Source organism: Hypanus sabinus, chromosome 4 (genome assembly GCF_030144855.1).
Source record: "Hypanus sabinus isolate sHypSab1 chromosome 4, sHypSab1.hap1, whole genome shotgun sequence".
In the NCBI taxonomy this organism is placed as follows: domain Eukaryota; kingdom Metazoa; phylum Chordata; class Chondrichthyes; order Myliobatiformes; family Dasyatidae; genus Hypanus; species Hypanus sabinus.
Genome location: NC_082709.1, coordinates 29,989,825 through 30,007,007, shown reverse-complemented (window position 1 = coordinate 30,007,007; position 17,183 = coordinate 29,989,825). Strand labels below are relative to the sequence as shown.

Here is a 17,183-nt window from a genome sequence, read left to right as displayed (position 1 = left end):
AAATTCCGTGCTGTGTCTGCCGCCTTTGCTTTCCGAGCCGGCTCCAGGCGCCTGAATATAAAAATCAATCTGCACAAACAAATCAACAAATTATGTTTTCACCTATTGAAAATCAAGACAATGTCCCTTACTATCTCATTTATTTGTTTTGTTGTTGTGCGGGAATATTTTATTAGATATTTACCAGTTAACACACCGTGATTGCATTTACTACATCTCTCTGGAAACATAAGCCAGAGCGAGTGGTGTTGGGTTTCTTCATTGTTCAGTCCTCGGCGCTGAACCTATATACAAACATCTCGGCGCTGAATGAGTGGCAGTGTACACAGTTGATGTACTGGCCTATTTCTTGATAAAGAGGAAACGTGACAGTTTTAACCTTGCGGGATCTACAAAGAGGTTCTACAGTAGTACATGAACTGTATCGGACTTTTGGGTGCAGGGGCGTGTTTAAAAGCTGGTGTAGGAACTCTCCACTTGCCTTACGCAAGTTGCACGGAGCATTTCTCCTTGCCGAGGTCGCCAGGCAAACGTAAACCAGTGGTTTCCAAAGACTGAATTGTGCCTCTCTGTCTCTTTTTAATTATCTGCTTATCCTTTGCTATCAGAATGATTAGTTGGGTGAGACAATTAAAAAGGCTTTACATTAAATATTCACATCCATTAAACATATTTGATTTATAGCTGCCCAGAAACACTCTATTCCCTTAATCAGGTGCCCGATCGGTAAGGTAGAGTCTCCTTTGCATTGCTGCCAATAGTGATCTTACGATTCTCATACAGGCTCGGAGTTGCTCCTTGTATAATTTCTCAATGAATACAATACCAGTTTGGTATAAAGTACATTATACTCTTCGCCAAATATCGATCAAAAAGATGGTAGTGCTCTTTAAACTTTGCAGAGGGAAGTCACTGCCAGATCTAGCAAAATATTTACTGCACCGGTTAAACAATTGTTATTTTATGATCAGAGTGGACCGCCAGCAAACAGTGCCCTCTACGTCAGTAGATCAGGAGGATCCACGCTTTATCTGTCATTAGCGACCGTGCCCCGTTACGCAGCATCGGCACTCCGAGCATGGGAAGGTAGCAGACCGGACTGGATTGTCGGCACCAGGAGCTGTCAAACAGCGGTCTGCCCACATCAATACTAACCTCCCGCCTTGACGGAGCCATGCTGATTAACCTATATACAGAATCGCCTCCAAATGACTCTTCACTTACAGTGTATGGTGCTTGAAACTGCAGTCTCGCCGGGGCATGCCACTACGATACTTCTGCGGGACACCATTCGTTACGCTGACCGACTTTTCCCTGGCTGCAGTTATGTCAAGTCGAACAAAGCTGGACTTTTCCGAAGTGGAAACTTTCCTAGATAATCATCCGGATCTTTTCGAAGACTACTTGCTGAGGAAGGGGAAGTACAGCACAGTGGAGAAATGGCTCAAGCAGCATCATCTGAGCAAGAGCGCACTAATTTCCAGCACCGAGGAGAAGAACGCCCCGGCTAAAGAATGCTGGGCGACCAAGGCTGACGGACTGCAGTGCAGACCTTCTCAGAGGGAGCTGAGAAAAAGTTTTGCCAGATCCAAGGCATTGACTGCTAACAGGACTTATGACGAGCATGTAAACTCGAGAGACAAGGAACCCCTCTCCAGCATGAGGCGGCGAGCTCTGCTTAGGAAAGCTAGTTCGTTACCCCCCACTACTGCTCACATCCTGAGCGCCTTACTAGAATCTCGGGTCAACATACCCCAGTATGCATCTACGGCCATCGACTACAAATACGAGCTCAGGGATAGCAATGAGCGGGAATTCTTCCTAGAATTAGTAAAAGACATATCCAATGATCTGGACCTGACCAGCCTAAGTTACAAAATCCTCATATTTGTCTGCATCTTGGTTGATGCCGACCGGTGTTCCTTGTTCCTGGTAGAAGGAACTTCGAACAAAAAGACCCTAGTTTCCAAGTTCTTTGACGTACACGCAGGGACCACGGTGCTGCCTTCGTGCAGCATGGAGAACTCCAACGAAGTGCAGGTGCCATGGGGGAAAGGGATCATTGGCTACGTGGCCGAACACGGCGAGACGGTCAATATCCCCGATGCCTACCAGGTAAGGTTTACTCAGTAGAAACCCACAAGTGAATGTACTTACAGAAGTTTACAATCCGAAGATGCAAAGCATCCTTACGAATATGTACTTTATATACTGAGGAGGCCGAGTTCTATAAAATCACAAAAAAACTTCAAAGCTCTAATGTCTCTTCGTCCCCTCACAAACCCTAATCGTGGCGTTTCATTAAGAATTAGAGTCTATCATTGAAAGTGCAGAAAAAATACTTTATTTACCCCATGTGAAACAAAGTTTATTTTGCCTAAAAGATTTGCGAGCAGTTTTTTAATTCACCGCGTAGCTGTTCTTCATGCGCTTTGTAAAGAAACCTGTGCTATATATGTACCCATTTTGCAAAAAGCCAACATATGCACTGTTCTCCTCTCGTTGCTGACCTGAGTTATCAATGTAATTGGAGATGTATTTGAATTTCCAAACTCAGTTTGACTATGTTGGGGGAAAAAAAACAAGGTGATGTCAATTTTAAAGAAGGAGAAGCAATATAAAGTGTTGATTATGAACGGTTGCACAGTTCATTTAGTTCACATAGGGTGATTATCAGAGTTGCAATGTGTATCTTTAACTGGTTTAGCAATAATGTGTAGTCGTCGGCAAAGTCTTTAGATTGCGTTTTGTTTTAAAAAGTTGTATGTTTTCACTTATATTGATATAAGTTTGTTAACCGCAGTGATTTACTTAAAGGGTATTAACAAAATGGCAAATAAATTTTTAATTGTGATGAAGGAAAGGGGAAATATATCTGGGATTGTCACGAGCAACTTCAAATGGTGAAAATTGGCATAACATTTTATATTTCCGAAAGGAGTTGCATACGATTTACAAATAATGTGCAAAACGATTTTTTTGTGTGCGATTTAGTGAAAATCTATGAAATATTTCGCTTGAGACAAGAAATGCTTTGTGATATTTGACATTTACTTACTCCTGACCCAGATTGCAGTCATGAAGCAGCAAAACAAACCAGCCAGAGCGATTCTCAACACATTAATCCATAAAATCGGCATCGCTGGTTTATTTCTGAAAGTGAAAACAATGACTATGGCCAAATCCCCATAAAGCCTCTTTAGATTGACTGTCCAGGTTACTCACTATATGTCATTGCAACATACTTTAATGCTGTGCACTTTTTTTCTTTTCAATTATAATACACGGGAAAATGTTATAGTTGTTATTTATGTCCTTGTAAAAGAAGAGTTAATAGAACGTACAAATAATGTATAACAATCTTGAACGGTATGTTAAATAATTAAATTCAGCGTTCCAAATCATGTTAACTTCTTTCAGGCACGTGGGATCTTTTCCTTCTTTACTTAGCTGCACAGTGGAAATGTAGTCACGTGATCCAATACCAGTATAAATAATAACGCTAGATAAAACCAATAACTCGCTCAGAGTTTGTATCTGACAATGTTGCATAACTTTACAAAAGTCAGCGATACTGTGATGACGGAGGAGTTCCTCCATGCTTTTAACTGCAATAGTAATTCTAACAGATCAGTAAAGAGACTGTGGAGAAGTGTTAAGAAACTGAGGTGGTTACGGTGCCAAACTGACCAAATATCACCAGCCCTGCCATTCGCACGAAGCGGAAGAGGGCGCTGTAGGGTTACGTCAGCATATTGCGTCAATATCTGCTACTGCGGAGAATGAAACATCGCTTACTCGCACACGACGGTGTGTCACTCGCTCTTCCTTGTCGTTCAAAAGCAGGCGTCGTGTCGCTTGCAGCGTATAGTACTGTTCGAGCACAATTCTAGCACTTCATAGATCCATGGTAATTTAATTCATAACTTCGAGATTGAGCAGCGCTGCGGAGTTAGATGCTGGTTCTGGTTCATTTATAGTCTGCGGTTAACATTGTACCTCAAACTCTTAGAGAAATTGCCTAAATGAGCCGCGAAAATGGTTACACTTTATTTTGTAAGTTCTGTTTTACACCAGCATCATGCCCGCAAGAAAATTAATTTCAGGGATGTATATGCTAACATACATGTACTTTGATAATAAATTGCCTTTGAACTTTAATACTTCACTTCCCCCACCAGGCACCACCTGCCTCTCATCTCCCACTACACCGGGTTCAAGTCGAGATGCGACCTCAACCTAAACAATGCTCGATCCTTCGTTTCCACAGATGCTGCCTGACGCACTGAGAATCTCCAGTGTTTAGTTTTTTGCTCCAAATTCCAGCATCTGCAGTCTCTTATTCCCCCACCTATCACCTATCAACCCGTCTCATACCTCTCTCACACCGTTTTAATCTGGTTATCTTCCCCTCTACAATTTCAGACCTGATCCATGGTATTGACCTGGAGTCTCAGACCTGATTTGAGTTTTGACCTAAAATGTCGGCCATCCCTTTCCCAACAATAGATGCTACTTAATCAGTTGAACTCCTGGGGCAGTTTGTTCTTTGTTCTAAACCACTGGAGACAACCTCTGCCATGATTTGTAGCCTTTCCTGTCACATTGAGAAATATTTCCTCTGGTCCTACTTTGCAGGGTCATAAATGGCATTGCATTGACATAAAATCTCCTTCAGGTATTGGAGGGCTGTGGTCGTGGTGCAGGTCAATGGAAGCAGTTTAAATGGGCTAGATGGGCCAAAGGGCCTGTTTCTATTCGACACTTTTCTATGACTCTATGTATAAAAGTATCACAATAGATCTGCCTACACCATATTTCCAGCTGCTTGTCCTGCATGCCTCCTGCCACTTCTACAATTGTGTGGAGTAGCCTGAGGTTTGTCTGTTCTCATCCTGAGGTACAAGATCTTCAATTGTGTTAAATGCAGCTACATTTCTTTTCTTTTCCTGGACACTGCTACACGCCGCATGCTATTTGACATAACTTATGGCACTCTTGAGTTCAAAGAGGCATAAGAATGAGGGTGTTCCATTCCAAGGGCATTATCAGCAGTCTATGAGATGTCAGTTTTGTCCCCGCTCATGCAACACTACCGGACCTGTTTTTGCAAAAGTCTCTTGTTTCCTGCGGGCAGATCTTTTAAAACACCGTACCGAACCAGGTAACAACTCTGCACTTACTGGGAGCTTAGCAAGTTTGGTGGCAATTGCTTCTATGAATGTAACTCAGCTCTTTGTTCTTTAGGACTACAGTCCATCAAGATGTACCTAATCATCTTTTGGACAAAGAGCCCCAATCCTGGTTAATTACTTATGCCTTATATAGATAAATCCATGAGCTTGAATATACTTGTACAGGAGTGTCTGTGGCTAGGGGCCAGTGGCAGCAGATGCAGGAAGGTCTCAGGCAGGTGTGAACTATTGTTCACTGTACAACTTCCTGGATAACACCTGGAGAAAGAGAAGTGGAACAGGCTGTAGATTACAAGGCTGCTACTGAACTGCTATTGACAGCAAACCGAGTCACATGGAATCACACTCATTAAGCTTTGATGACACCAATCTCATAGGGAGAGGGAATAGGTAGATCAATGACAATGTTAAAATGTCACTGGGATCTACTGAAATGCAAATTTGAACAAAAGTTTGCAAGGTTTCCATCTACTTATTGGCGGGGGGGGGGGGGGGGGGAGGGAAGAAGCAGAGTAACAATTGAGCCATGGTAGTTTGCAATCACTTAAAAATGCTGTTGAGGAAAAGCATTCGATGGTAGCAAACATCCTTAAGGAATAGTGAAGAATTCCAGAAGTATTTTGCAGGGTAGACTGTACCATTTCTCAATGAAGATACATGTGCACCAACACTTATTTGTAATCATTAAAAAATGGACAGCAAAAGCAACTGGACAGCTTCTCTTTGCTATGTGCCATCTTTCAGACCTCCAGGTGGTAATTGTTTCAGCTTGGTTCAGAGATGTTTTATTTAGAATTTTTAAAAATTCTCATATAATGTATATCCATTTAAAACTGCTAATTTAATTCATGTTAATTTACATTTATGTTGGCCATTTTTGTAAAGTATTGTGCTACTGTTTGAAAAAGCTAATTTCATGCCATTTATACTGTGGTGTGTATGTACGTGACAATAGACATAAACTTGAAACTGATATCATAGTCACATTTTTTTAACAATATTTAGAATGCTTGGATTATTATTGTCTTCTGTATTTTGTAAGTTGCAGTTATTTAATGGAAACAATTACTATATGTAGCCTATGAATATAACAATTTTTATAGCTATATACTGCATGCTTCACTTCTTGAACTTAAAAGACTTTGTATTAATTGTGTGTAAAAAAAATACCTGGGCAGATGGCACATGTTAGGTATCTCTAGGGTTACCCCTCTTAAAGGCATTTATACAGCTTTCCTCAGTTTAGTAACCACACTTCAAGTGATGTTACCCCACATCATTTCAGGTGGACACTTCAAATATTGTAAGAAATGATGGCTTAAAAAATCTTTCTGAATGCATAGAAATGTGAAACATTCACTGAGTCATCATTCAATCTTTCCTCCATAAACAGCTATAACATGTAAAGTCAATGCTGATTTAAAAGTATTTATTCCAATACTAATTATATATTGTCGGTGTTGGTGTCGGATCGCAAGAGAAGGAATCTGTTGAATGCCTTCAAATGGTTTTTTAGAGCATGTTGTGCTTGAGCCTACTAGGGGAAAGGTGATCTTAGATTGGGTGTGGTGTAATAACCCTGATTTTATTAGTCAGCTTAAGGAACACTTACGAGGCAGTGATCATAATATGATTGAGTTCATACTGTAATTTGAGAGGGAGAAGCATAAGTCACACATATCAGTATCACAATGGAATAAAGGAAATTAGAGAGGCATGAGAGAGGAGCTTGTCCAGATGGATCGGAGAGGGATACTGGTGGGGATGACGGCAGAACAGAAATGGCTGAAGCTTCTGGGAATAGTTCACAATGCGCAGGATAGATATCTCCCACAAAAGAAGAAGTTATCAAATGGCAGGGCTGGAGTAATTGTGGCTGACATGGGAAGTTAAGGACAGCACATAAGCTGGCAAAAATGAATGGGAAGTTGGATGATTGGGAAGCTTTTAAAATACAACAAAAGGCAACTAAAAAAGCTCTAAGGGAAAAGATGAAATATGAGGGCAAACTAGCTGATAATATACAGCAGGTTACAAAAAGTCTTTTCAGTTATATAAAGAATAAAAGGGAGGTGAGAGTTGATATTGAACCACTGGAAAATGATGCTGGTGAGGTAGTAAAAGGAGCCAAAGAAATGGCAAATGAACTTAATAAGCACTTTGCTTCAGTCTTTACTGGGGAAGACACTAGCAGTGTGCCAGAGGTCTGTACATGTCAGGGAGCAGGAGTGAGTGCCATTGCTACTACAAAGGAAAATATCTGAATTGAATTGGATTGACTTTATTTCTTACATCCTTCACATGCATGAGGAATAAAAATCTTTATGTTACGACTCCATCTACATGGGCAATCTGCAATTTTATAGTAATTTGTAATAAATAGTATGTACAACAGGACAGTCAATATAGCATAGAAATACAAATGTATCAGCGTGAATTAATCAGTCTGATGGCCTGGTGGAAGAAGCTGTCCCGGAGCCTATTGGTCCTGACTTTTATGCTGCAGTACCATTTCCCGGATGGTAGCAGCTGGAACAGTTTGTGTTTGGGGTGACTTGGGTCCCCAATGATCCTTTGGGCCCTTTTTACACACCTGTCTCTGTAAATGTCCTGAATAGTGGGAAGTTCACATCTACAGATACGCTAGGCTGTCCGCACCACTCTCTGCAGAGTCCTGCGATTGAGAGAAGTACAGTTCCCATATCAGGCAGTGATGCAGCCTGTCAGGATGCTCTCAATTGTGCACCTGTAGAAGGTCCTTAGGATATGGGAACTCATGCCAAACTTGTCAGCCATCTGAGGTGAAAGAGGTGCTGTTATGCTTTTTCCCCACAAAGCCGGTATGTACAGACACGTGAGCTCCTCGGTGATGTGTATGCTGAGGAATTTAAAGCTGTTCATCCTCTCAACCCCAGATCCATTGATGTCTATAGGGGTTAGCCTGCCTCCATTCCTCCTGTAGTCCACAATCAGCTCCTTCGTTTCTGCGACATTGAGGGAGAGATTGTTTTCTTGACACCACTGTGTCAGTGTAATGATTTCTTCTCCGTAGGCTGCATTGTTATTATTTGAAATTAGGCCAATCAGTGTAGTATCATCAGCAAATTTAATTAGCAAATTGGAGCTGTGGTTGGTGACACAGTCATGGGTATACAGAGAGTAAAGAAGACACTTGGGACACAGCCCTGAAGGGTTCTTGTGTTGAGGGTCAGAGGGGCAGATATGAGGGAGCCCACAATTACCACCTGCCAGCGATCTGACAGGAAGTCCAGGATCCAGCTGCACAAGGCAGGGTGAAGGCCAAGGTCTCAACTTTTTGTCAAGCCTGGAGGGAATTAGTGTTGAATGCTGAACTGTAGTCCAAGGACAGCATTCTCACATAAGGATCCTTCTTCTCCAGATGTGTTAGGATGGTATGCAGAGCTGTGGCTATAGCGTCATCTGTCGATGGGTTGTGTTGGTAGGCAAATTGTAGGGTGTCCAGTGTGGGTGGTAGCATGCTGCAGATGTAATCCTTGACCAGTCTGTCAAAGCATTTGCTTATTAATGAGCTGAGTGTGACAGGATGCCTGTCGTTCAGACATGCTAACTTGATCTTTTTGGGTAATAATGGATGTTGCTCGGCGAACTCAAAGGTCTTAAGGTGAATAAGTCACCTGCACCAGATGGACTACATCCCAAAGTCGTGAGATAGTTTGCTGAAGACATAATGGATGCATTGGTCATGATATTTCAAGAATCACTTGAATGTGGCATGGTCCCTAAGGACTGGAAAATTGCAAATGTCACTCCTCTCTTTAAGGAGAATGTTTGGGGATACTTGGAGAATAATGATAAAATAAGTCAAAGTCACCATGGTTTCTGCAAAGAGAAATTTTGCCTGACTAATCTGTTAGAATTCTTCGAGGAAGTAACAAGCAGGGTGGACAAAGGGGAGGCAGTTAATGTCATTTTACTAAGATTTTCAGAATGCGTTAGATACGGTGCCTGACATGAGGTTGCTTAACAAAATAAAATCCTATGGTGTTACAAGAAGTATGCTGGCAAGGATAGAGGAATGGCTGACAGGGAGGTGGCAGTGAGTGGGATAAAAATGGGCCTTTTCTGTTTGGCTGCCAGTGACTAGTGGTGTTCCTCGGGGATCAGTATTGAGACCACTCTTCAGATTGCTTGTCAATGATTTAGATAATGGAATTGATGGGCTTTCTGGCAAAGTTTGCGGATGATACAATGATATGTGGAGGGGTAGGTAGTGCTGAGAAAGCAATGTGATTGCAGCAAGACTTCGACAAATTGGAAGAATGGGCAAAAAATGGAATACAATGTTGGGAAATGTATGATAATGCATTTTGGTAAAAGGAACAGTAGTGCAGACTATTAACTAAATGGGGAGAAAGTTCAAACATCAGAGCTGCAGAGAGACTTAAGAGTCCTTGTGCAAGACTCCAAGAAGGTTAATTTACAGGTTGAGTCTGTGGTAAAGAAGGCAAATGCAAAGTTGGCATTTATTTCAATGGGAATGAAATATAAAAGAAAGGAGATAATGCTGAGTCTTTATATGACACTAGTCAAGCCACACTTGGAGTATTATCAACAGTTTAGGGCCTCATATGTCAGAAAGGATGTGTTGTCATTGGAGAGAGTTGTGATTCCAGGAATGAAAGGGTTAGCATATGAGGAGCATTTGGCAGCTTTGGACCTGTACTCACTGGAATTTAGAAGAATGCTTGAGGATCTCATTGAAACCTACAGAATGTTGGAAGTAGTAGATAAGTTGGATGTGAAGAGGATGTTTCCTATGGTGGGGGTATCCAGAACTAGAGGGCACAACCTCAAAATTGAGAGTGACCCTTTAGTACAGAAGTAAGGAGAAACTTTTTTATCCAAGGTGTTGTGAATCTGTGGAATGCTGTACTACATACTGCGTGGAGGCCAAGTGGTATATTCAAAGTGGAAATTGATCGTTCCCTGATTGGTTGGGAATTAAGGGATATGGTGAGAGAGCAGGTGTATGGGGTTGAATGGAATCCGGGATGAGCCATGATAAAATGGCGGAGTGGACTCGATGGTTGAATGGTCTAATTCTGCTCCTATACCTTATGGTTTTATAATCTTATATTTTTCAATTAATATTTTCAGAATTTTAATATGATAACCTTGTTACGTACCCCGTAACTGGGTCACTTACCAGCAAAGATAGAGAGGTCCATTGAAGTCTGATGGTACTACTTTCAACAGTATTTATTGATAAAAATACACACCAATAATGTCAATGCAAACATACAGATAATACACGTTGTCAATACTAAATCTAAAAGCGCGGGTATAACAATAATCACTAAGAAATAGCTCTGTCGTTGTCTAGGGGATAATGTATTGTCTGATGGAAATATAAAAGTCACTCAAGTTCATGCAGGCTGCAGCCTTTGGTTGGAGTCAAGAGAGAGAGTTTAAAACTTGCCCATTCCTTTTATGATGTCAATCCTTCGAGAGTTGTTGGGGCTGATTTCTTCTTTGTTTCAGCTAAAGCCGTTCTTCCGTGGTAAGGCCCACCAATTCCGAGGCAGATGGAAAAGGATGCACGTGGGCTTTCCACTGGCTGTCGCTATTACGCTATTACGAGATTTCTAGCGTTTCTTCTGGTGCGTCTAAAGGGGCTGTTCCCCAGACCCTCTTTTATCCTGACTCACAGGGTCTCAGATGTCAATCAGGGTGGAGGGATGCCTCCCCTCAACCAGCCCACTTTTGGTCATTCCCTGAGGGCTTCAAATAAATAGCACAGTACTCAATACACAATTCCATCTCCAAGAGACAATGGCCATTTCCCGTCTTTGTATCACTGAGGGGCCAGGACATTCCAAACGTCTCTCTCTCATTTCCTGGGTCTCCTGACCTGAATTAATAGCAATCTTGCGATTCTCAAAAAGGAGGGGGGCTACTTTGGGACCCTTCGGCCCCTCAGAGTTGGGCACAGGCGTAACAACCTTCAATCTATCTTGTGTGTTTAGAACAGCAGGATAGGTGAGTCAATTAATATCGCCATAGGATATTATGAATATTAATATTTTGCTAAAATTGCACATGGTACACTTGACAGCATGAACAAAGATCCCCTTGACAGCTAAATTTTCATCTATCCCTCATGATTCAGCTGTGATAAATACACTCTGGATTGAAGCATGAACTGGGCTATGCGTGAATATAAAGTAGCACGTACTATATTTATGAGGCTAGGAGAAATAAACCGACAGATATGTGTGGTGATGGCCCAAGTGCAGAGGGAGAGGCACTGAAGCAAACAAACAGTTCACTGACTTTTAATAAGAACTGTGCAGAATTAAAGAAAAAACAAAAAAAACTAAGCCAACAGAATCGTTAACTGAAACTGTCAAACTGAAAGCTAACACCGACACCGTGCCTCGGAAGCAGTGATTAAATACTGGACCTTTATAGCGCCAATCTAAAATGGTAGATCTCTTTCCCGGAACAAGGACAAAAGTAAGCAGGGAGTGTTGACATTGCTGTGCTTTTGGTCAAGGCTCGACAAGATGGAAACAAGAGGAAGGGATTTAAATAGATATTAATTCAAACCTTTCCACTCGGGGGGGGGGGGTGATTGGGGGCTAATGGCAAGCTTCCTAAACTTATTTACATTTACAGTAAGAACTGAAGCCTGGTTGTTGTTTGAATTAATATCTGCTATATTCACATAACTGCAGAAGGGCACAGGGCTGCAGGTGTTTATCCACAGGAGAGCACTGGGAGAGTGTAGCTCCGAAGATGACATCTGAAGATCAACCTCGACACTAAATGGATGGGATGGGTCTGCATGTTGCAGTACTGGGACAGTGGTGAAATGGAGAATGCTTTGTGAGCTTCACTTGTCCATAGCAATCCTGCAGATGTCTTTTTGGTGTGTGTAGTTATGGGGGCTGTAGTGGAACTGAAGTTTTGGATGAAACAACAATAAAAGTTCATAAACCCCGTGAAGCACCTCACTTATTTGACTGTCGATGGTCTGGGCCATTCTGAGACTACCTAGACTTTCCATGGGTCCATTTAAACTTTGGAATGGATGAGGATATAGCTCAAGAATGACACCTGCTCCTGACGGAACTCACATTTTCCTCGAGGATCCATCTGAGAACCATTCGGTCATATGCTGGACGTGTTCCCTGTGAGAGCGAGAGTAATAAGAATCTCATCCAAGTACACAAAAATAAACTAATTCAACATGTCCCCAGAGCACATTGTTGACCAGGGCCTGAAAAGCTGAAGGGGCATTGGCCAGACCAAAGGGTCTGTCTGGGTTCGTCTCAGGCCCCTGTCAGCGTGTTCCCTGCTGAGCCAACTGCTAGTGTGGACCTGTCTGGCATTCAGGCTGAATCTACTGGCCTTTTTGAAGTCTTCAGTAAGAAGAAAGCCTCCTGCCTGCCTTCACACCAGCCATATGACTGTGTCATTAACCTCTTACCCGTTACTAGTCCTTCCTGGGGCAGGCTCTTTTCCCTCTCTCGTCCCGAAATGGTGGCCATGGAAGAATACATCAAGTAAGCACAAGCCTTAGGATTTATCCATGTTATTCTCAGCAGCATGGACGTGCTTCTTTTTTGTGAACGAGGAGGTTGGCAAGCTTCATCCCTGCATTGATTATCAGTCCCTCAATAACATCTCAACAACAACCACTACCCTCTTCCCCTGCTTGCCTCTGCATTTGAACATCTCCAAGGAGCAACCATATTTTCCAAGGCAGATCTGTGCACAATGATTCATGTCGAAAAGGGTATGAGTGGAAGACAGCATTCAATGACTCCATTGGATGAGGGATCGCTTGTTCCACACCTTCTCAGCTGCATTCATGTGGAACTTTACTGCATAGTCCCTCACCGTTCCTTTCCTTCAGTGGGCAGCCTCCTGACCCTGTACTGGAAGATCAAAATCTCTCTTGAACTCAACTACAAATTGCTGGAAAGTCTGGACTCCAGGGGAACCTTGTTCCCATAGAACATTGAACAGGATGAGTGGTGATTGAGCTAGGAGATTCACAATGTAAGCCAGTTTATACGCATCATTACCGACCATTTGGGCTGGCTGAGGAAGGTCAGCTCACACTGGATAATAAAATTCCTGCAGCCATTGGCTTCACTGGAGTATTTGTCCGGTAGAGAAATACTCAGTTATGGTTTGGCCTTGGGAGTTGGAGTTTCTCAAGGCTGATGAGGCAGTTAAAGAGGAGGATGTGGGAGATGCCGGGAGTGGGACTAGCCTGAATGAAGTCTGCTGAGTTGTGGCAGTGAGTGTGAGAATAGCTGCCACCTGATTCTGGCTCTCAGTAGTAAGCTGATGAACCGCGGTTGTGGAAGCAGTAATTCTTTCTTTCTAAATCTTTTTATTAATATTAGTAATATGGACAGAATACAGATGATATATTGATAAAGAAATTACCAACATACACATTCCATTACATATGAAAAAAAAACATACATAATAGTTACAATATAAATGAGTTTACCAAGACATAAGCCATAAGATATATGTATGGACATAGTAAATCTAAATATTTCATAATGTATAATATAAAAAAACAGAAAAAAGAAAGAAAAAAAAAACAAAAAAAAAAATTTATATAACGCAAAAGTGGAAGCAGTAATTGGCGCCACCTGATTCCGGCTGTCTCTGGTGAGCTGCTGAACTGTCGCTGTGAGGGCTGACACCTGCTCTTCCTGCTTCAACTGGTCTTGCTGTTCTGAAAGTCATCACACTGTGTGATGCACTTCTGCCAACCCAGTCTCCGCTGATTTTAGCTTCTCCTCCACAGACTTCCGTCGTTCTGCGGGTAGCAGTCACACTGAGTGAGTCACCTCTGCCAATGCAACCTCCTCTGACTAACTTCTCTCCTTCCTGACCTATGAATGGCAGACAAAAAAGAGCAGAATTAGCCCATTTGGCCCATCGAGTCTGTTCTGCCATTCTGTCACGCTCAATTTATTATTCCTATCAAGCCCATTCTCCTGCCTTCTCCCCATAACCTTTGACAACCTGACTAATCAAAAACCTATTAGCCTCCACTTTAAATATACTCAATGACTTGGAATCCATAGACATCAGTGACAATGAATTCCACAATTTACTACCCTCTGGCTAAATAAATTCCTCTTTTCACCTGTTCTAAAATATTCAGTAAGTTTCAATGAGATCCCTGCTCACTCTTCTAAACTCCAGTGAGACAGGCCCACAGCCATCAAACAGTCCTCATATGTTAATTCTTTCATTCTTGGAATCATTCTTGTGAACCTCCTCTGGACCCTCTCCAGCATATCTTTTTTAAGATAAGGAGCCCAAACCTGTTCACAATACTCCAATGCAGTTTGACCAATGTCTTATTAAGCCTCAGCATTACATCCTTGCTCTTTCATTCTAGTCCTCTTGAAATAAATGCTAACTTTGCATTTGCCTTCCTTACCACCCACTTAACCTGCAAGTTAACCTTTAAAGAACCCTGCATGAGGACCCCCCAAGACCCTTTGCACCTCTGATATTTGAATTTTCTCCCCAATGAGAAAATAGTCTACACCTTTATTCCTTCTACCATAGTGCATGACCATACACTTCCCTACACTATATTCCACCTGCCACTTCTTTGTCCATTCTCCCAATCTGTCGAAGTCCTTCTGCGGATTCCCTGCTCCTCAACACTACGTACCCTCCACCTATCTTCCTATCATCTACAAACAGTCAGAAAGCCATCAATTCCATCATTTAAATTATTGACAAATAATGTGAAAAGAATCGATCCCTGTGGAAGACCACTAGTCATCGGCAGTCAGCCGGAAACGGTCCTCTCTATTCCCATTCTTTGCCTCCTGCCAGTCAATCTTCCATCCATGTTAGTATCTTTCCTGTAATGCCGTGGGTCTTTATCTTGTTAAGCAGCCTCCTTTGTGGTGCTTGTCAAAGGCCTTCAGAAAATCCCGAGTAAACAACATCTGCTAACTTTCCTTTATCTTTCTTGCCTGTTATTTCCTCAAAGAATTCCAACAGGCAACAGATTCCTCTTCAGAAAACCTTGCTGACTTTGGCCTATTTTATCACTTGCCTCTAAGTATCCCGAAACTTCGCCCTTAGTAATGGACTCCAATAATTTTCTTTCTTATGACTCGCTCTCTTCTTAAAGAGTAAAATATAATTTTCTAGTCCTCTGGAACCATTCAGGGCCATAGTCAGCTGTTCTCTCTTTGCTGGGTCTATTTTTGTGGTCGAGTCTTGCTGGCAGAGATGTGCGGCAATGGCCCAAGTGGAGAGGGAGAGATGCTAATATAAATGAACGGTTCTCTGACTTTTAATAAGAACTGTGCAGAATTAAAGGAGCAAACAATATATGTTATGCCAACAGGGCTATTAACTAAATCTCTCAATTGAAAGCTGATGCCAACACTGCTGCTTGGAAGCAGTAACTAATACTAAGTAAATACTGTGTCTTTACAGCATCAATCTAAACAGTAGACTTCTTTCCCAGAACAAAGACAAGGGTAAGCAGGGAGTGTTGACAAGACTGAAGCGAGAGAAAGGGAGTTAATTACCAGCACAATGAAACATGAATTGGCTAGAAGGTGCATACTCACGAATGCGATTGTTGACTCCACTCCACAACCTGTCTTTGCGGATATCCAGACCCCCACGGCAGAGTCCATTGTTGCAACATAGGCAAAGTTACAAATGCATGTTTGTTAAAATATTAAACAGGCCTTAAATATACATAAAGACTTAAATATACATAAATCACCCCACCAGCCTCTGGATCCAGTATATTATCCTCCGCAACTTCTACCACCTTCAACAGGACCCCACCACTAAGCACATCTTTCCCTCTCTACCCCTCTCTGCTTTTCGCAGGGATCGTTCCCTCCACGACTGCCTGGTCCACACATCCCTCCCCACAGATCTCCCACCTGGCACTTATCCCTGCAAGTGTAAGTGCTACACCTGTCCCTACACCTCCTCTTGTACCACCATTCAGGGCCCCAAACAGTCCTTCCAGGTGAGGCAACACTTCACTTGTGAGTCTGTTGGGGTAATCTATTGCATCCGGTGCTCCCGGTGCGGCCTCCTCTACATCGGTGAGACCCGATGCAGATTGGGGGACCACTTCGTTGAGCACCTATGCTCTGTCCGCCACAACAGACAGGATCTCCCGGTTGCCACCCACTTCAACTCTCCTTCACATTCCCATTTGGGTATGTCCATACATGCCCTCCTTTACTGCCATGATGAGGCCAAACTTCGGTTGGAGGAACAACATCTCATATACCATCTGGGTAGTCTCCAGCCCCTTGGTATGAACATCGAATTCTCCAACTTCCGGTAATTCCCTCCCTCTCCCTTCCCCCATCCCACCTTCACTCTACAACACACACAAAATCCTGGTGGAACACAACAGGCTAGGCATTATCTATAGGGAGAAGCACTGTTGACGTTTCGGGCCGAGACCCTTCATCAGGACTAACCGGAAGGAAAGATAGTAAGAGATTTGAAAGTAGTGGGGGGAGGGGAAAATGCAAACTGATAGGACAAGACCGGAGGGGGTGGGATGAAGCTAAGAGCTGGAAAGGTGATTAGTGAAAGTGATACAGAGCTGGAGAAGGGAAAGGATCATGGGACAGGAGGCCTCAGGAGAAAGAAAGGGGAGGGCACCAGAGGGAGATGGAGAACAGGCAAACAACTAAATATGTCAGGGATGGGGTAAGAAGGGGAGGAGGGACATTAACAGAAGTTAGAGAAGTCAATGTTCATGCCATCAGGTTGGAGGCTACCCAGCCAGTATATAAGGTGTTGTTCCTCCAACCTGAGTTTGGCCACTGGGCCACACATTTTAATTCCACATCCCATTCCCATTCTGATATGTCTATCCATGGCCTCCTCTATTGTCAAAATGAATCCAAACTCAGGTTGGAGGAACAACACCTTATATACCGGCTGGGTAGCCGCCAA

At 42.7% G+C, this 17,183-nt stretch overlaps 1 protein-coding gene across 1 annotated transcript in view; it reads left to right on the top strand.

Annotated features, from left to right (window-relative positions):
* Nucleotides 1-1,063: 1,063 nt before the first annotated feature.
* The window catches only part of pde11a (phosphodiesterase 11a), a 221,211-nt gene continuing 205,091 nt past the window's right edge, over nt 1,064-17,183 (top strand). Inside the window, exon 1 of the mRNA XM_059966064.1 lies at nt 1,064-2,115. Within this exon, the coding sequence (XP_059822047.1) occupies nt 1,261-2,115 (855 nt within the window). The 5' untranslated portion in view covers nt 1,064-1,260. The remainder of the gene's footprint in view (nt 2,116-17,183) is intronic.